Source organism: Salmo trutta, chromosome 16 (genome assembly GCF_901001165.1).
Source record: "Salmo trutta chromosome 16, fSalTru1.1, whole genome shotgun sequence".
NCBI lineage: Eukaryota > Metazoa > Chordata > Actinopteri > Salmoniformes > Salmonidae > Salmo > Salmo trutta.
In genome coordinates, this window is record NC_042972.1 from 56,591,250 (window position 1) to 56,612,580 (window position 21,331).

At 45.2% G+C, this 21,331-nt stretch overlaps 1 protein-coding gene across 1 annotated transcript; it reads right to left on the reverse strand.

The window, feature by feature from the left end:
* Window positions 1-7,801: 7,801 nt before the first annotated feature.
* Window positions 7,802-19,737, reverse strand: LOC115151080 (transcription factor Sp7). Its single transcript, XM_029695043.1, has 2 exons — window positions 19,553-19,737; window positions 7,802-10,269 (listed from the first exon to the last, which is right to left on the reverse strand). Exons 1-2 carry the CDS (start codon window positions 19,571-19,573, stop codon window positions 8,944-8,946), a joined length of 1,347 nt encoding a protein of 448 aa, XP_029550903.1. The 5' UTR covers window positions 19,574-19,737; the 3' UTR covers window positions 7,802-8,943.
* Window positions 19,738-21,331: the final 1,594 nt, after the last annotated feature.

The window sequence follows — 21,331 nt, forward strand, 5'->3', positions numbered from 1 at the left end:
CTGTACCTTACTGACTCTGCCCTGCATTATTGACCTCTGCCTGCCTTTGACCTGTCGTTTGCCTGCCTCCTATTTTGTATTAAACATATGTGATTTGAACTGTTTGCATCTGGGTCTTATCCTGATAGTACGAACTGGCCATGACTGACCCAACAGACTCGGATCAGCTCAGTGACACCATCTCCTCCCACAGAGCAACCATTGGAAGAAGGGAGGAGTTACTTCACAAGCTTATGGAAGGATTCCAGACCTTGGCGCAACCCAATGACCGTGCTTTCCATACATTGCTTGAACAAGTTTGCGGATTGTCTATTAGACAGCCAGCCACTACTGTAACCTCCCAGTAGCGTGTCCCCCCCAGCCCACCATGGCTTCCCGAGAACCCTGCTTACCTACTCCAGAACGCCTCGCTGGAGATTCAGGGACATGTTGGGCGTTTCTCTCCCAGTGCTCCCTCATCTTTGAGCTACAGTCCTCTTCTTTTCCCTTGGACTGCTTGAAGGTAGCATATGTTATAACACTGATGTCCAGGAGGGCTCTCACCTGGGCTATGGCAGTGTGAGAGCAACAAGTCACCGTGTGTTTCAGTCTAGTGGAGCTCATGGCGGAGGTGAAGAAAGTGTTTGATTCTCCATTGTCCGAGAGAGAGGCTGCTTGGAAGCTATTCCGGCAACGCCTAGACTCCCGTAGTGTGGCAGACTATGCGGTCGATTTACGCACGTTGGCTGCCGAAGGTGCCTGGAACCCGGAAGCCCTGTTCGTCACATTCCTTCATGGGTTATCGGAGGAGGTGAAAGACGAACTCGCAGCCCGGGAGCTGCCCGTCGATCTCAAATCTCTTATCGCCTTCACCATCTGGATTGATGGGCGACTACGGGGAACGTAGGAGGGAGAGGAGGTCTGCCGACTCTTCTCCGGAGCCTATAGGGAGAGCTAGACTGTTTCCTGCCGAATGGTTACACAGACTGAACACCAAGAGCTATCTGTATTGTGGGACTACAGCTCATTACATTGCTACCTGTCCTTTAAAAAAAACCTTGCTCATCAGGAGGTATGAGTACGCGGGTGGTCATTACGGATAATGTCCAGTCTCCCCTTACTCATACCCCTCTCCATGCCATACTGATGTGGGGTGACCGGTCCAAATCTCTCAGAGTAATAATTGACTCTGGGGCCGACAAGAGTTTTATGGACGCTACCCTGGTGTCTGAGCTGGGAATCCCCACTCAACCCCTCTCCATTCCCATGGATGTCAGAGCGCTGGATGGGCGATCGATTGGCAGAGACACCCACAACACGGTTCCTATCAACCTGTGAGTGTCAGGCAATCACAGCGAGTCGATCCAGTTTCTACTCACCGAATCCTCTCAGGTACCCGTTGTGTTGGGGTTTTTATGGCTCCAGAGTCACAATCCCCTTGTTGATGGGACTGTTGGTTCGATCAAGGCTTGAAGCCCGTTCTGCCACGCTCTTTGCATGAAGTTGGCACAGCCTGCCCTGGAACGTCTTCCTGCGGGCTCAGGAAAAGCCCCGGATCTCTCCGCCGTCCCGTAGAATACCAGGACCTCCGGGAGGTTTTCAGCATGGCCTGTGCCACCTCGCTTCCTCCGCATCTGTCACGCCCTGACCATAGAGAGCCTTTTTATTCTCTATTTTGGTTAGGTCGGGGTGTGACGGGGGGTGTTCTAGTCTAGGTTATTTATTTCTATGTTGGCCTGGTATGGTTCCCAATCAGAGGCAGCTGTTTATCATTGTCTCTGATTGGGGATCATATTTAGGCAGCCATTTCCCCACTGTGTTTTGTGGGATCTTGTTTTTGTGTAGTTGCCTGTGAGCACTCCAGACGTCACGTTTTGTTCATTCTTAGTTTTTTTTGTGTGAGTTTCATTGATTAAACATGTGGAACTCTACGTACGCTGCACCTTGGTCCAGTTCTTACGACGATCGGGACAGAAGATCCCACCACAACAGGACCAAGCAGCGTGCCCAGGAGGAGATGGCATCCTGGACTTGGGAGGAACTCTTGGCAGGACACAAAAGCCTGCCGTGGAAGCAGACGCAAGGAGAGAAGGGAGGACAGCAACAACGCCGGGGTTCGTGGCCACAAAGACAGCCCAAAAGACAGCCCAAATCTTTTGGATGGGGCACACAGGTGATGAGCCAGAGACCATCAGGGAGTCGAAGGAGGAACTCGATGAAAGACTCCGGAGAGAGGTGGTGGCGATGAGAGTGCTGCAGCGCGGGCGTGCTGAGGAGCGTGACACAGTCCGGTGTCATCTGCACCGGTTTCACGCATCTGGCCTCCAGTGCGCCTCCCCAGTCCGGTACGTCCTGTGTTTCCTCCTCACACTCACCCTGAAGAGCGTGTCACCAGTCCGGTGCAACCTGTACCGGCCCCACGCATCAGGCCTCCAGTGCGCCTCCCCAGTCCGGTACGTCCTGTGCCTGCTCCCCGCACTTGCCCTGAAGAGCGTGTCACCAGTCCGGTGCAACCTGGGCCGGCTCCACGCATCAGGCCTCCAGTGCGCCTCCCCAGTCCGGTACGTCCTGTGCCTGCTCCTCGCACTCACCCTGAAGAGCGTGTCACCAGTCCGGTGCAACCTGTGCCGGCTCCACGCATCAGGCCTTCAGTGTGCCTCCCCAGTCTGGTACGTCCTGTGCCTGCTCCTCGCACTCGCCCTGAAGTGCGTGTCACCAGTCCAGAGCCTCCGGCAACGGTCCCCAGTCCAGAGCCTCCGGCGATGGTCCCCAGTCCAGAGCCTCCGGCGATGGTCCCCAGTCCAGAGCTACCGGCGACGGTTCACAGTCCAGAGCTTCCGGCGACGGTTCACAGTCCAGAGCTTCCGGCGACGGTTCACAGTCCAGAGCTTCCGGCGACGGTTCACAATCCAGAGCTTCAGGCGACGGTTCACAGTCCAGAGCTTCCGGCGACGGTCCCCAGTCCAGAGCTTCTGGCGACGGTCCCCAGTCCAGAGCTTCCGGCGACGGTCCCCAGTCCAGAGCTTTCGGCGACAGTCCCCAGTCCAGAGCTTCCGGCGACGGTTTAAAGTCACAGTCTAGAGCTTCTGGCGACGGTCCCCAGTCCAGAGCTTCCGGTGACGGTTCACAGTCCAGAGCTTCCGGCGACGGTTCACAGTCCAGAGCTTCCGGCGACGGTTCACAGTCCAGAGCTTCCGGCGACGGTTCACAGTCACAGTCCAGAGCTTCCGGCGACGGTTCACAGTCTGGAACCTCCTATGACAGTCCACAGTCCGGAACCTCCTGCGACGGTCCACAGTCCGGAACCTTCTACGACGGTCCACAGTCCGAAACCTCCTACGACGGTCCACAGTCCGGAACCCCCTACGATGGTCCACAGTCCGGAACCCCCTATGACGGTCCACAGTCCGGAACCCCCTACGACGGTCCACAGTCCGAAACCTCCTGCAACGGTCCACAGTCCGGAACCTCCCTGCGACGATCCACAGTCCGGAACCTCCCTGCGACGGTCCACAGTCCGGAACCTCCTGCGACGGTCCACAGTCCGGAACCTCCTGTGATGGTCAACGTTCTGGAGCCTCCAGCGGGGGTCAACGGTCCGGAGCTTCCAGGCAAGGTTCCCAGTTCTGCTCCAGGGCAGGAGCCTCCCTTTGTGCTGGTGCCCAGTCCAGGCACGGCGTCCGATCCCGCTCCATGGCAGGAGCCTTCCTCTGCGCCGATGTCCAGTCCATGGCTGGACCCTTGGTCTGGGCGGGGGCAAAGACCCGCACCAGAGCCGCCACCGACACTAGGCACCCCCCCTACCCTCCCCAGTTGGTTTCAGGTTTTGCGGCCGGAGTCCGCACCTTTGGGGGGGGGGGGGGTACTGTCACACCCTGACCATAGAGAGCCTTTTAATTCTCTATTTTGGTTAGGACGTGGTGTGACTGGGGGGGGTGTTCTAGTCTAGGTTATTTATTTCTATGTTGGCCTGGTATGGTTCCAATTCAGAGGCAGCTGTTTATCGTTGTCTCTGATTGAGGATCATATTTAGGCAGCCATTATCCCACTGTGTTTTGTGGGATCTTGTTTTTGTGTAGTTGCCTGTGAGCACTCCAGAAGTCACGTTTCGTTCATTCTTTATTGTTTTTTGTGTGAGTTTCATTGATTAAACATGTGTAACTCTACGTACGCTGCGACTTGGTACAGTTCTTACGACGATCGTGACAGCATCGGCCCAATGACTGCGCCATCGACCTTCTCCCAGGCACTACTTCACCTCAGGGATGGCTTTATTCCCTGTCGGGTCCGGAGAACAAGGCAATGGAGACGTACATTGAGGACTCACTGGCTGCAGGGGTATCCGTCCTTCTGCCTCCCCTGCGGCCGCTGTGTTCTTCTTTGTGGCGAGCCAATCAGGACCTGGAGACGACTCTTCATTGCCTCATTTCTGCCAACCCCACCACCCGGAGCCAGCAACTCGTGTGGGTGGAATACGCCCACAAAACCCTTACCTGCTCAGCTGCTGGTCTCTCGCCGTTCGAGTGTTCCATAGGTTATCAGCCTCCGCTCTTCCCTGAGCAGGAGGAAGAGGTCAGCATACCCTCTGCCCAGATGTTCGTCCACCGCTGTCGCCGTACCTGGAAGAGAGCCCAGTCCGCCCTCCTCAAGACCACCTCCAAGTATCAGCGACAGGCGGACTGCCACCGGACCCCTGCTCCCTGCTATCGTCTCGGGCAGAGGGTATGGCTGTCCATTCGGGATCTGCCCCTCCGGGTGGAGTTCCGCAAACTTTCCCTCCGTTTTATCTGCCCTTTCCCCATCTAAGGTCCTTAGCCCCTCTACTGTTCGCCTTCTGTTGCCCTGCACTTTCCGTATACATCCCACTTTCCATGTATCTAGAATTAAACCCTGTCTCACAGCCCTTTGTCTCTTGTTGCCAGTTCGTCTTGTCCTGTCAAGTCCTACAAGCGTGTTCCTGAGCTCTAGTTTTTGTTTTTCCTAGTCGTTCCAGTTTTGACCATTCTGCCTGCCCTGATCCTGAGCCTGCCTGCCTTTCTGTACCTTACTGACTCTGCCCTGGATTACTGACCTCTGCCTGCTCTTGATCTGTCATTTACCTGCCCCCTGTTTTGTAATAAATATCTGTGATTCGAACTGTCTGCATCTGGGTCTTGTCCTGATACACGGAGTCACCCACAACATGCCCACGGTTCCTAAAAACAAAATGGCTCATTTACGGTGCCTTTGGTGAATCTCTTTAGTTCACCCAGTATAACTCAGCCTAAGGACAGAGCTCTCAGGACAGTTTTCTATTAATGGTTAGGCTATGAATGGTTAGGCTAGTAGGTTATGTATAAAGTATTATTGAGCAACATGGGAGTTTCTATGGGAATAATTGAGTTTGGAGTGTTGGTATGGAATTACTTTAAGCAGAACAATAGTTTTTTTTTAAGATAATAAAACTGAACTGGGTCTATTCCTTCCAAACTAAATGTTTTCTCTCTGTTTATTCCCTCTATCTTCCTGACCTCACTGACCGATCAGTCTTGTTGTGGTTTAGAGAGGTCAGTTCCCCCTTTTCCCTGTTCCCCTCTTTCCCCACTCTCTCAGGTCTTATCTTGTTTTTAATTATTGCCTGGTTGCTGAGCCTACTGTCAACATTCTCCTCCCTCTCTCTCCCTCCAGCCATCGCTCCTCCCTTTCTCCCTCTCTCCCCAGCCTCCAGCCCTGTTGATAGACCCTAGTCACACCTGCAGACACCTGTGCCTTTGTCCTGTGTTTAATACCTCCGGCCCTCTTACACCCAGGGGCTGGGGCGGCTTGGGGAAGCTCTGCTCCACAAGTTCCCATCAGCTTTGTCTGTAAACTCCATTGTTTCAGCAGCTATTCAGCCATGATAAGATAAAGGCAGGAAAGACTGTGTCATTAACATATGCTGAGACATTCTAACAATCTATATTTCTTTTTAAAAGGAAAACATTGCCACAGGGACAAATCTGAGTGGTGATGATGGTTCATAAAGCTTGGTGAGGTTATTGAACTGTATCTCAGTCCATGTTATTCTTCCATGTTCTATCTTCTTAACTCCTAAACTAAACATGGTTTGATTGAATGTTTGCAATGAGGCCACGCAATGAGTTGGGTGGGGGAATAGACAGTGTTCATGGTTTTAACAGGTTGGTTAGGCGTCATTTGGATATTTTGGACACCCAGTATCCTAGTTGAATCAGGAAATAGAGAATCCATGTTATACGGTTGTGAGTCTGGGGTAGGGGGTAGTAGGAGAGAGAGAGAGACATATGGTACAGTTTGCCCAGATTGTCAGTTTTTCACTTGCTATACATTTATCTTTTTATGACCGTATTTTAAGCTTCCTAAAAATAAAGTTAAGGTTACCAGTTACCACCACTGCTGCTGTGCTAACCGGCTGGGGTAGCTATATTAAACAGGGAGCAAAATACCAGTTGTACAAGACTACTTAAAAGCCACTGACCCTCCTCTACCCCCTGTCTCCACTCTGCCTTGCCTGACACACCCTACCCCCCCTACCCATTCCCCCACTACAGGCCTTTTATATGTTGTGGACTGGACAGCACAGAGCAGTGCGGCAGGAGCAGTGCACCCACTTCAGACCACTATAAACATGTCACTCCCTGATGACAGACTGGGCCTGGGGATGTTTTATAGAAATGGACCTCAACTACAGCTCATTAGAAGAGTTAAATTGGAACCATGAGGCATGGGAAGGGATGGTGTAAATGGAAGAGCAGGACAGGGGAATCTGTATGGGGGTTGGGAGTTGGGAGTGGGGGTTAGGACAGCTTTGAAGTGCTTGAGGAAAGCGGTCCTTTAATGTGACATGTTCTGAAATGTAATGTTGAAATTGTTTCACTGTATAACACACTGCGCAAACACATATTTTCTCACTAATAACATGTGAATTGAATCTCAAATATATCTTTCTAAATGATAAGAAAAATAGTTTGCACTCAAATAAGCAATTTTTGTAATCCCATAAACTGCGTTGTGCTGCCTTCCATCCACCAACCATATTACCCTTCCTTTCCTTTCAAACGAAAATGTATTTAGTACCTTGTTATTGACAACACTAATGTCCATGTTCCTCAGTCTTCTCCCTCAACACCTGTTGTACATAACCTCTCTTGACAATCACTGAATTCTAACTTAACCTCAGTAATCCATACCTTCAGGTAGGTCCTCTCCTATGCAGAAACTATTCCGTCCAGTCCGCATCCTCATGTTTTTTGTCCTTTATCTCTCTCTAACTTTAATTTTAGCCTTTTGTTTAGACACCTCCCTCAATAAACCATGCAATTACTTTCCTCCTCCATCTCCCTTCTTCCTCCCATTCCCTCCCTCCTTCCCTCACTTAACTGGACCATTGCTAGGTCTAATTGACTCTGAGGCTGAAGAGAGACCTGATTGTCTCCGTGGTAACTATAGTGGTGTAACTACAGTGGCGCTGTCAAAGGGGTTATTGTGTCGAACAGAGAGTAAATCTCAGTCGACCGCTTTGTTTGTGGCGCCTGCAAGAAGATAATGAAAGTATTTTGGTTAAGAGGTGGAGGCAAGGAGATCAAGGTGGAGGGGAATACAGGCAGTAAGATTATGGCAATAGAAAGAGGGATTTAGAGGACAGAGGGATGGAAAGATGAAAGAGGGAGGAATGGACAGGGGAGTTCAACGTGTGATTTCTATGCAGCATTTTACCTTAAGACTTTTGTTAACACTTGCTACCTCTGCAATATAAACCTTCATGGAACTAAGTGGTGAGAGGAGACTTAGGGGGTTGAAAACATGTAAATAACACCAATGGAAGTAAATTGCATAGTTTTTTTACTGAAGCACCTTTCCATGTCATGACTTCCAAACCATGACACTCATACATACTCCTCTACCAAGACCATGAGTTATTATTTACGTAATATAATTCTTTAGCTCATTTCACATTCTGCAAACGTTCAAACTGCCAGAGTCTTCTTGACGTCCATGCACAAAATATCCAGAGTTTAATATCCAAAATATCCATCATGCATTAGTGTGATAAATGTAGGATATGAAAAAATACCATCTGATCTCTATCTAACTTAAGTGTTTTAATATTGTTGTTGCAAGTGTCATTTTCATTACAGAGGTTTATCAAAAAAACTGAAAATGGTAGAAAAATAACACTGCTCTAGAATCAGCCAAGCACAATACACTAAAGGCGTTCATAAACTATCAACGTAGCAGGTGTGCAGACTTCACAATAGAAAGGTAATGTAGAAATAGTAGTTTTCAGAAACAACTAAACCTTCAAACACTACAACACCAACAACAGCATCTTAGTTATAATCAATAAATAAAAGAAACAACAAAAATCTTAATTACTAAATTATCATCAATGGCCAGCTTTAACTTCCCATTTATTAGGCAATAATACGCTGTCTTCACAATGCAAGATCATCTTTAATTCTTATAATATAAGACATAAATTAGATTATTTGTGTAAATATAAAATTAAATAATACATCAGAGGAAGCATACACATTTGCAAACCCAAAAACAAAATGTATGCAGTATCAGATTAAACCACTATTTGTCTGTTTCTTACTGAAGTAATAAAGTACAAAATGAAACTTTATGGAGTAAGCAATACCCCATAAACTCCCTCATACTATCTACACTTATTTTCTTCTTTGGCTTCCTAGTAATATTACCTCTGCTCTTGCAGAAAATGAAGAAATGTTGTGTGTGGTGGCTGTGTGTACATGTGTGTGTGTGGTCCACAGAATGTGTATTTTCAACCTGCCTGCCCGGTTATCTTGATCTATGACAAATGCATCCTTTGACAAACAATGTCAGAGTGTGGGAAGCATGTACTAATACAAAAGAATGATGTTTGTCTTTAGCTACATAGTTAACTTTGCAGCACAACAACGGTGCCACAACTAACCCTACAAGACAACACATAGAATGAAGTTAGATCTCCAGCAGTCCACTGCTTGTTTCCACCCCATTGCCTGAACCAGTTTTCTCTCCTTTGTTAGTTGGGTCACTAGGGACTCCTCCATTATTCTGCACGGCCGTGTTGGGTTTATTGGGGTCTGCCATCTCCTCATTCCTGGGGTCCTGGTTCTCTCCCTCCCCAGTCTTTCCCTGCTGCAGGGCAGACTCTGCGTGCGTCTTCTGGTGCTTGCTGAGGTGGTCACTGCGGGTGAATCTCTTGTTACACAGCAGGCAGGTGAACTTCTTCTCCCGCGTGTGTGTGCGGACATGCCTCTCCAGTTCGTCGGAGCGTGTGAAGCGCTTCCCACAGAACAGCCAGTTGCAGACGAAGGGTCTCTCCCCAGTGTGCCAGCGGAGGTGGGCCTTGAGATGCGAGGCCTTCCCATAGACTTTCCCACACCCTGGGATGTGGCAGCTATGGACAGGCTTCTTCCTCAGGGATGCAGCTGAGGCCCCCAGCCGCTCCAACTCCTGGCAGTTGGGACAGTCACAGGAGGACCTGCCAGTGGTGGTTCCTCCATACCCTCGTGATCCAGCTGCAGGCTTCAGGCCCATCTGACTCTCCATCAGCCCCCCGCCGGACACCTGCTTGGGCTTGTACATGTCCTGAGGCAGCATGTGCTGGGAGGACTGGAGGAGGTGTGATGAGGAGCCCAGGCTCACTGAGGGGTACTGAGCTGCGTTGATGGAGGTGAAGTCAGAGGCGTAGCTGGGCAGCTGGGGGCTGAGGGAGGCTTGGGGAGGGATGGGCTGGAGGGAGCCCTGGAGACTGTCGGTCTGGGGCTGGGCAGCACTTAACCAGTTGGTGTTGGGGTGGACTTCCCACCAGGAGGATGTGGCATTGGAGGGGGCGGCAGTGATACTGGGGTGGATGCCAGCCTTGTACCAGGAGCCGTAGGGGTGGGTCATGTCCAGGGAGGTGTAGACGCTGGTCAGACAGTCGGCTGTGCCGTGGGCCTTGGACACCAGCAAGGACTGCTCCTGGGACATGGAGGTCTGGAAGGAGTGGGAGAAGGGGTTGTACTCAGACGTGTACCCCCCAGAAGACGGCGGTGGACTCTCGCTGGGCGTGAGTAGCCCCCCTCCGGAGCTGAACAACCCAGTGTAGGAGTTCTCAATGCTCTCCCCTCCTCTGCCGTTCTTCTGGAGGTCTAAGGTCATGCTGTACTGCTTCTTGCCTGGAGCGGTGCTGCCGGGGCCAGCCTTTCCAGGTGCAGCTGAGTCCCTCACAGGGCTTCCAAACTTGTTGCAGGTGGCGGTTAGCATAGCAAAAGAACTGGAGCCGTAACGAGCTTCCTCCTAGAGAGATGAGGAGACAGGAGGGATTACACACAGGAAATGGCTGCTACTACTTCTGCTTCTGTCAGTGTCAACACTAATCAAAACAGTATGGCAGGCTGTTTTTTCTGCTTTCCCCTCAAATTCGTTTTTCAGCTGAATTGAAATGACTGTCTTGATAAAGGCTGCTTGTTTTGGCAAAGTGACTGAAGAATGAAAGAAAAGCCTTCCTGGACGGGCAATTCTAATGTAACTCTATGGCAGCACCCAAGGGGCTTGAATTTCCGAGCTCCACCCTTCGATTTTGCAGTGATGTAGTGTCCCTATGAGTGGCAGAACACTGAGCCAATCACGGCGCAACTAGAGAATGTTACCAACCCCTACACTCTGTATTTTTCCGCTGCCTACCCCACCACCACAGAAAGCACTGAGCTAGGCTGAAATTTGGAGCTGCCTTACTCAAGAAAGCAAAAAAGAGACTAAGTTTGTATGAGGCTTTATTAACTCAATGATGATGATTGTATTTACATTGTTTTTTGCAAACTGATATGTGACACGTATTAATGCCCATCCCCCCCCCAAAAAAAATGTGGGGCCTGTTTTGCATGTTATTTTGGCATTAATATGTTTCACACATCAGTTTGCAAAGAATGTACTATATATATATATATATATATATATATATATATATATATATATATATATAATTTTGCTAAACAGGTGGGGCTCAAAATAGGTGGGGCAGCCAGAATGACGGGTCGCACTGTCCACAATACTAACCTAATTTACAGTGAAAAGAAGGAAGCCTGTACAGAATAAAAATATTCTAAAATGTTCATCCCGTTTACAACAAAACAGTAAAGTAGTACTGCAGAATATTTGGCAAAATAATTCACTTTTTTTCCTAAATACAAAATGTTATGTCTAGGGCAAATCCAATAGAACCCATTACTGAATACCACTCTCCATATTTTCAAGCATAGTGGTGGCTGCATCATGTTATGGGTATGCTTGTAATCATTTAAGGACTGCAGAGTTTTTAAGGATACAACATTTATGGAATAGAGTTAAGCACAGACAAAATCCTAGAGGAAAACCTGGTTTAGTCTGCTTTCCACCAGGCACTGGGAGAGGAATTCACCTTTCAGCAGGACAATAACCTAATGCACAAGGGCACGTCTACACTGGAGTAACTTATCAATAAGACAGTGAATGTTCCTGAGGACTGAGTTACATGTTTTACATTTCAGATAAAGAATGAAGAGAAATTATAGATAAAATGTATTGGTGCTCATCGGCCACTAGACATAAACATTACACAACAAGTTGGAAATCACAAATTCAACAATGAGTGGTTTGGAAGGAATCAGTGGCTAACTGCAAGCATTGCAAAGCAATCACTAGCCTGCTATTTAGTGGAGTGGGAATGTGGTCCCAACTCTGGGTTTAAGAGTCTCTTAAATGGATAAACATTCAACATTGGCCATGCTGTCAATCCAGCATTACTTCTTCCGCGCTCAAAACAACTGGAAACTCAGAACTGGAAAATCTGACTATAGTGCGTTCAAGACAAATGGGAACTCAGAAAAAAACTAGCTCCGACTAGGTAAATAAGTTTTGAACGGTCATCCAACAATGGGAATTGCAAGTCGGGAACTCTGGCCTCTTTATAGAGCTCCGACCTGAAGATCACTGACGTCATCATGATTCAACCTTGTTCTTTTCCGAGTTCCCAGTTGTCTTGAAAGCACCATAAATCCAGAGAATGCCAGACTTTGATGACAAAGTTCGATGACAAAATTTGGCCACGTAGTAAGCTGTTAGCTGTTGGTAGTGCACATGTTGCCTATAGCCTGTTTTAGAGAAATGTCATCTTCAAAAATTGTAAGAGCTTTCATTGTCTGCTTATATGCACCCTTTATTTATCCTACGGTTCTAACTGTAAGAACGGCCCATGTTCTGAATTCTGCCTCTGTAAATGTAAAAAGTGCTGAACAAATAGTTATATATATTTTTTTACCTTTATTTAACTAGGCAAGTCAGTTAAGAACAAATTCTTATTTTCAATGACAGCCTAGGAACAGTGGGTTAACTGCCTTGTTCAGGGGCAGAACAACAGATTTGTACCTTGTCAGCTCGGGGATTCGATCTTGCAACCTTTCGGTTTTTGCAACCAATGCTCTAACCACTAGGTTACACTGCCGCCCATCCTAGCTCGCTCATAGATGTCTTAATCGAAAATACGGATTGCCTCTCATCTGCTCGTAGTCCCCTTATGCCATAGTTTGTATATGTCAATTGTCAGTAGAGACCACATTTGTTTAAGCAAGTCAGCCATATCAGTTATATATTTTTTTAAAGGCAGTAAATGAGGCTGAATGAACTGTTTCACTGCCAGACAAGACTCTGCTGATAGCCAGGTGTAGCAGTGGTAAGGTGTAGGCCCTAACAGTTTGTGGGCACTGTTTGTCACCATTATAGTGCAATTAATGTATTGTTTCGTGTTGTGTAGTGGCTTTGCTGGCATACATAATTATTATTTTTTGTTTGCCCCACCAAGATATACAGTTGAAGTCGGAAGTTTACATACACCTTAGCCAAATACATCTAAACTCAGTTTTTCACAATTCCTGACATTTAATCCTAGTACAAATAGGTCAGTTTGGATCAAAACTTTATTTTAAGAATGTGAAATGTCAGAGTAACAGTAGAGATAATGATTTATTTCAGCTTTTATTTCTTTCATCACATTCCTAGTGGGTCAGAAGTTTACATACACTCAATTAGTATTTGGTACCGTTGCCCTTAAATTGTTTAACTTGTGTCAAACGTTTCAGGTAGCCTTCCACAAGCTTCCCACAAAAAGTTGGGTGAATTTTGGCCCATTCCTCCTGACAGAGCTGGTGTAACTGAATCAGGTTTGTAGGCCTCATTGCTCGCTCACGCTTTTTCCGTTCTACCCACAAATTGTATGTAGGATTTAGTTCAGGGCTTTGTGATGGCCTCTCCAATACCTTGACTTTGTTGTCCTTAGGCCATTTTGCCACAACTTTGGAAGTATGCTTGGGGTCATTGTTCATTTGGAAGACCCATTTGCGACCAAGCTTTAACTTCCTGACTGATGTCTTGAGATGTTGCTTCAATATAGCCACATCATTTTCCTCCCCTATCATGCCATCTATTTTGTGAAGTGCACCAGTCCCTCCTGCAGCAAAGCAGCCCCACAACATGATGCTTCCACCCCCGTGCTTCAGGTTATATCGATATAGGACTCGTTTTACTGTGGATATAGATACTTTTGTACATTTTTCCTCCAGCATCTTCACAAGGTCCTTTGCTGTTGTTCTGGGATTGATTTGAACTTTTTGCACCAAAGTACATTCATCTCTATGAGACTGAAGACGTCTCCTTCCTGAGCGGTATGATGGCTGCATGGTCCCATGGTGGTTATACTTGCATACTATTGTTTGTACAGATGAATGTGGTACCTTCAGGCGTTTGGAAATTGCTCCCAAGGATGAACCAGACTTGTGGAGGTCGACAATTTTTTATGAGGTCTTGGCTGAATTTCTTTTGACTTTCCCATGATGTCAAGCAAAGATGCACTGAGTTTGAAGGTAGGCCTTGAAATACATCCACAGGTACACCTCCAATTGACTCAAATGTTGTCAGTTAGCCTATCGGAAGCTTCTAAAGCCATGACATCATTTTGTGGAATTTTCCAAGCTGTTTAAAGGCACTGTCAACTTAGTGTATGTAAACTTCTGACCCACTGGAATTGTGATACATTGAATTATAAGTGAAATAATCTGTCTGTAAACAATTGTTGGAAAAATTACGTGCCATGCACAAAGTAGATATCTTAACTCACTTGCCAAAACGATAGTATGTTAACAAGAAATTTGTGGAGAGGCTGAAAAACGAGTTTAATGACTCCAACCTAAGTGTATGTAAACTTCCGACTTCAACTGTACATGCTAAAATCGTCACTGATTGTGGAGTAACAACAATGTTGTTGAACCATCCTCAGTTTTCTCCTATCACTGCCATTAAAGTCTGTAACTGTTTTAAAGTCACCATTGGCCTCATGGTGAAATCCCTGAGCGGTTACCTTCCTCTCCGTCAACTGAGTTAGGAAGGACGTCTGTATGTTTGAAGTGACTGAGTGTATTGATACACCATCCAAAGTGTAATTCATAATTTCACCATGCTCCAAGGGATATTCAATGTCTGCTGTTTTTAATCCACCTATCAATAGGTGCCCTTTGCGAAACATTGGTCGTTGTGGTTGAATCTGTGTTTGAAATCCACTGTTTGACTGAGGGACCTTACAGTATGTGTGGGCTACAGAGATGAGGTAGTCATTCAAAAATCATATTAATCACTATTATTGCACAGAGTCCATGCAACTTATTATGTGACTTGTTGAACTTATGAAGGATTGTCATAACAAAGGTGTTGAATACTTATTGACTTCAGACATTTCAGCTTTCATGTTTCATTTTTAATTACTTTGACATTATGGGGTACTATGTGTAGGCCAGTGACCAAAAACATCACAATTAAATCAATTTTAAATTCACACAACAAAATGTTGAAAAAGTCAAGGGGTGTGAATACTTTAAGCAACCAGTCTTGCGAGGGCCGTGGGCTTAAATCAACATAAGGTTGACCAGTTTTTTATGGCCTACAAGGACGTTTTAAACAGCATCAGGGACGTCAGGCCAACAAAGATTTGGAAAATAGATGAGACTGGAATACGAAATGTCCATAAACCGTTGCCTGTGATGGCAACAAGGGAGCAGTATAGGTTGCACGGATGACCAGCTCAGAGGGGCTTCACAGTAATTTGTGCTATCAGTGTAGAGGAGCAGTATGTACCGCCCCTCTTCCACCGGAAGAAGATGAACGAACAGCTGCTGGTTAGAGCACCTCCAGGGTCCGTTGGAAGGGTAAGTGACTCAGGCTGTTTCGAAAGTACCATCTTTGACGACTGGCTCTACCACTTCGCCCACAGTGTTGGTTGCACCCCTGAGGAACCTCACATCCTTATCATCGATGGGCACCACTCCCATAGCCAGGGAGTTATTCTCATCACTCTGCCACCCCACTGCAGCCAGAAGATGCAGCCGTTAGACCGTACCGTCTTCAAGGGTCTGAAGGCCTTTACAACAGGGCAGGAGATCAGTGGATGACGACGCTTCCTGGGAAAAAATGTGGTATATACCAAGTGGCTGGCATCTTCGCAAAGGCCTATAACAAGGTGGCTTGTGTGGAGAGAGGAGTAGAGGCTTCCGGGCCAGTGGGCTGTGGCCTTTGAAAAGGACATCTTCACAGAGGCAGACTTCTTGGCCACTGAGGTTATAGAGCAGCCTGAGCCCATTGCTGGTAAGAAAAAGTAATCTAAATGAATGAAAAATAGCAGAAGCAGCATGTACTTGGTAGAAAGTGTTTATTGTACTAACACCAATGTATTGTTTTTGTTGTTTATTTTCAACGCAGTCTCCATTCAACCACAGTGCTCTACCGCCACCGCTGCCACCTCTACCGCCGCCATCACTAGCTCTACAGTACCTCCACCAGCTCTAACACCAAAATCTCTACCTCCACCACATCTACTTTTGCCACAACCTCCACCCTGCAGCCTACCCTTGTTCCAAATGTTGTTAACAAAAAATACATTCAGCATTCATTTTAGGGAATATATATATTTGTATATAGTGATTTGAAGTGTTTATTGTACCAATCCTCTTGTTTGTTTGTTTGTTTGTTTGTTTTTACTTAAACCAACAGCCAACAGCTGCAGCAGTTCTATTGGAGTTGTCCCTGAGGTCAAAGCTCCAGGAGGAGAGGCCGAAGAAGAGGAAGGCAGAGTCTGCGGCTGTGCTGACAGCCTCACCTTACAAAAGGTTGATGGAGGAAAAGGCTCGACAGAAACATCAACAAGAAGAAAAGAGAGAGAGTAAGAAAACCGATCAGGTTCTTTAAAAAAGGGTTGTCTCAAAGAAGGTTGTTGCAACACAACAAGCCACATCATCCACCAAAGAAGGGAATGCAGAGTGTATTGCACAATTCTAAAAACAGCTCCTCACAGAAAAGGAGCTGTTTTCAGTCACAGGTCGGGACTGGATTATGTGTGAGCAGTGCAGGAGGTGGTTTCATGAGTAGTGCTCCAACTTTACTGGGCATTGCTTAATTTGTGACCTATGAACAAATTAGAATTGTGCAATAGCAGAGCATGAGAGATGCGACATCAATGTTACACTGAATTAGTTAACTTTTTTGGGATAGGGGGCAGCATTCGGAATTTTGGATGAAAAGCGTGCCCAAGTAAACTGCCTGCTACTCAGGCCCAGAAGCTAGGATATGCATATAATTAGATTTGGATAGAAAACACTCTTAAGTTTCTAAAACTGTTAAAATTATGTCTGTGAGTATAACAGAACTTATTTGTCAGGCGAAACCCTGAGGACAAACCATCCAGGATTTTTTTTTTGTTGAGGTGGAGGTGACAGTGTTTTTAATGGATTTTCTATATGGATCTGGATTTCTAAGGCACTTGCTTGCAGTTCCTATCGCTTCCACTGGATGTCAACAGTCTTTAGAAATTGGTTGATGATTTTCTTTTGAGTAATGAAGAAGTATGGCTGTTCAGAACGAGGGTCGAGTCTAGTGTACTGTTGTGGTTGGGGCGTGTGACCTGAAAGCTCGCTCCACTTTGTTTTCATCCGGTATTGAACACAGTTTATCCCGTCTTAAATTTGATTGATTATTTATGTTACAAAATACCTAAAGTTGTATTAGGAAAGTTGTTTGAAGTGTTTGGATCAAGATTACAGGTAACTTATTAGATATTTTGTAGTCATATGCGCGAGTTGGAACCGGTGTTTTTCTGATTCAAAAGCGCCAAATAAATGGACATTTTGGAGATATAACGACAGAATTTATCGAACAACAGGACCATTTATCATGTTTATGTGACATATTGGAGTGCCAACAGAAGAAGATCTTCAAAGGTAAGGCATGAATTATATTGTTATCTCTGAGTTTTGTGTCGCGCCTGGCGGGTTGAATTATGATTGTCATGTGTTTGTTTGATCAGGTGCTGTCCTCAGATAATAGCATGGTTTGCTTTCGCCGTAAAGCCTTTTTGAAATCTGACTAGATTAACAAGAAGTTAAGCTTTAATTTGGTGTATTGCACTTGTGAATGTATGAAAGTAAAATATTTCAAATAATTTTGGGGGAATTTCGCGCTCTGCCATTTCAACGGATGTTGTCGAAAAGTTCCGCTAGCGGAACGCCTAGCCGTAAAAGGTTAAGTTATGATTTATTGTTATTAAATGTTATATTCCAATTAGCTTAGTTATATTCCATTCTAATATTATATTCCAATTAATTGTAATTTTTCTTAGGAATTCAAAACAAGTATTGAAAACCTTTTCCTCTTGAATGTCATTTTAAAGACTGCTGGGATTTAAAATCTTGCAATATTTCAATAATATTTAGTGCAATTGTACATAATAGATTACATGGAAAAAGAACAACAAAGAAAGAACAAAGAAAATGAATGTGCAGGTGAGTTAAAACCTCTTAAGGATCTACCACTTTTTTTAAATTTTCGCCTAAAATGACATACCCAAATTGAACTGCCTGTAGCTCAGGCATTGAAGCAAGGATATCCATATTCTTGATACAATTTGAAAGGGAACACTTAGAATTTTGTGGAAATGTGAATGTAGGACAATATAACACAATAGATCTGGTGAAAAGAAAATCTTTTTTTTTGGCCACTAGATGGCAGCAGTGTATGTGCAACGTTTTAGACTGATCCAATGAACCGTTGTATTTATGTTCAACATTTTGTATCAAGACTGCCCAAATGTGCCTAATTCGTTTGTGAATAACTTTTCAAGTTTATAACTGTGCACTCTCCTCAAACAATAGTATGGTATTCTTTCACTGTAATAACTACTGTAAATTGGAGAGTTCAGTTAGATTAACAAGAATGTATTCTTTCTGCCAATATCAGATATGTCTATGTCCTGGGAAATGTCCTTGTTACTTACAACCTCATGCTAATCGCATTAGCCTACGTTAGCTCAACCGTCCCGTGGGGGACCCACTGATCCTGAAGAAGAATTTCGAAATAAAATTGATTAAATGGATTAACCCTATGCCATAATCTTCTGCAATAACCACCATACTTTAAAAAACGTCCCTTTTCTAAAAACAACAATTAATGACATTCTTCTTAGTGTAGGCTAGTTACCCCCTAGTACCCTATAGCCTACTCGATTATTGGGCAGATTCAAGTTATTACACTTAAGACCATTTAGGTCTGTAGTCTCCTCCTTACAGACGCAACAAAGTCCCCAGGGGCGCCGCATGACTGTTGAGGGTGGATTTACCCGTCTCCCTAATATGCGCCTGCTGTTGACTTGGCGTATCCTGTTGCCTTAGCTCCCGTTTCCAGGTTAATTGCTGTCAATCAATTTTCAACCCTCTCCCCGTTGAGTCTTAACTTTTATGTCCCCTGCTTTAGTTTTGATGACCGGCAGAGATGTAGGCTAATACTTTAATTGCAGTGGAATCTTTTTGGAAGGGTTGGAGAGAGATTGCGTAGCATGTAACTTAATGTAGCGTTTCTTGTTGATTTTTTTGCTGACTGATTTGCCAAGCATGTGTGCTCCAAGCTGTCGTCCAAGCAGTGGGCCACACCAAACTTTTCAGTAAGAATCTTCGGTCAGATAGAGCTTCCGTGTTTTCCTATGTCTGCTATATCATCCAACATTCCTAACGGTAACATTAGCAGTTTGGATAGGCTAAGCCTAAATATTACAGCATTGGCCTATGACTGACATGTATAACACGCATTCCAAATGGTAATTATATTACCTACACTTTAATGCTGTTGATGACCTTCAAAATAAAGTCCCTGCTTTTGGCAGAATTGTAGTCAGAGAATGCAGTTACGCACACCAATTCTGACAGATGGAGAGCCAACCGTTATATTTAGGCCATAGCCTATAGGTTTTCACAATCTAATATTGTCTTATAAAAGCCTACTTGTCGAATGTCAACAGTGCAACGTTCTTTCTCATTTTCTCCATTACCTCAAGAACATACCCTAACGACATGACTGATCGTTCAAGGAGCGCACTGAACAGACAGAGATAGTAGCCTACCAGTGCGCATGAAGATTACCTCGCCACTCAGTTCATGAAAAATACAGCAGCAATTGGCGCCTAACTGTAAAACAACTTAAAAGTTCATTCAAAAACACATACAAGTATATTCCATACCTCCAGGATAGATGCAGCCATCCCTGAGAAACAAAGTCCAAAGAGTCGAGAGGGAAGTTGGATAGACTGTTCTCTTCTCTGCTCGTGGTCCCAAGACAGTTTGGGAGAACTCCGGCACGAGCGCACAGACCTCTTTGGAAAGAAAGAGCCCGCCCCTTAATTATAGGGTCCGCTCGCTTTGAAGATTCGCTCAGAGTCAATAAAGGAGAGAGGGGAGGAAAAAGGATGGAGGGCATTGGAGGAGAAGAGAAGACATCCCACCTCCCAAATTTCAGATTGACAAATCCAGATTAATCTTTGGGAGATGGGTGGTTGGCTATTACAGGGGCTATTATGAAAGAATAGATAAAGACTTCAATTGTTAGGTAATTTACACCCTGCTTGCATCAAAGCCATCACCATGCTCATTCAGGTTCACAATGTAGTAACGCATGCGTTCTGTCAGCGTCAACATTATATAGGTAGCCTATTTATAGCCTACCTGCTAATATTACGCCTAATAATTTTGAACATCTTTGGCGCTAATGATGCATTGACAGAACATATGTTTAATGACAAAAGCATGCGTTATGGTCTCCATATAGGCCGAATCTTCAAATATAACACAATAATACCATAATAGTAAAACGGCCTACTACTTCAACTGTAGCCTACCCCTTACAATTAATAATACATTTGGGTCTAGGCTACTATGGTCAATAATAATAATATTGTTATTAATAGCAGTAAAGCTGCTTGCTTTCGATATTGTTGTTGTGACACTCATCCAGAAATGAAAGGAACATGCAGGCCACGAATAAATCAATCAATTAAGCCGGTCGGGTCTGCGGTTTGCTTCACAGGTTTTATTGTTGAGTTTTTAACCCGCTTTCTGTTTTCAATATTCTGAAACGCAGTTAAATGCTTTTGTAGGCATGATATCTAATGATTGAAAGGATTCAACTGCTCGAAATTACAAAAAAAAGAAATACTGCCATCAAATAAAATAAATTCCGAACACGGCTTTTAAGCTAATGGTTGGAGTAAAAACAAGACTTTGTTTCCTCGTTTAGGACTAAGTCTCCAGAAAGAAAATCCCTGACGATTTTAATAGATAGACCTACGTGTGGAAATATTTACTATACTCCAACACAGCAGTAGGCCTACTTAAATCCATCTTCAGGTCTGTTACGACATTATTTCTCCATGATTTTATTTTGCAAATAGCTGTGATTAGTAGGCTACCTCATACAAACCCTGTGTCTTTCTTGAAACGTATATTTTATAGAGCATCATTTCCACCACCTGTCCTCCTTTATTAGTGGCTCTATTAAATCACGTCCGCTTTAGCCGACATCTGCATAGTGGTTGGGTGTCGGAGGTGGAACTGCGTTATAGCGAGCTGTCAAATCCACAAGCCGCTCCTGCCATTAAAGAGGACATTGTTGGCTGCACTGCGTTGCATTAAGAGAAATCCCATGCAGCCTTGTTTACAAGTTCTGCACCTCGATTAGGATGAAAAAAAATCCTCATTATTTCCTTTAATGATTTTTCATTTTGAGCGTAACTGTTTTTTATATAGCGTACATTTTATCGTTCTGAATTTCTAACAGGAGTGGGGCGGGTGTGGCTTCATGACTATGATCGCAAGAGCAGCTGCTCACCGATTTGAAGGCTCCAATGCAGTTAATCATCCAACACCACCAAAACATCCGCTGTGTGGTTGTCTGCTATCGCCGGTTAACGCTTGATCCGAGGTCTAACTTCGATTTATATTCATACTTGAATGTCATGATTTAC

Excerpts from the sequence above, each read along its gene's own strand:
- LOC115151080 (XM_029695043.1), bottom strand. The coding sequence starts at position 19,573 with ATGGCTGCATCTATCCTGGAG. Across the intron at positions 10,270-19,552 it reads TGGCTGCATCTATCCTGGAG|GAGGAAGCTCGTTACGGCTC; the intron begins GTATGGAATATA and ends TCATCTCTCTAG.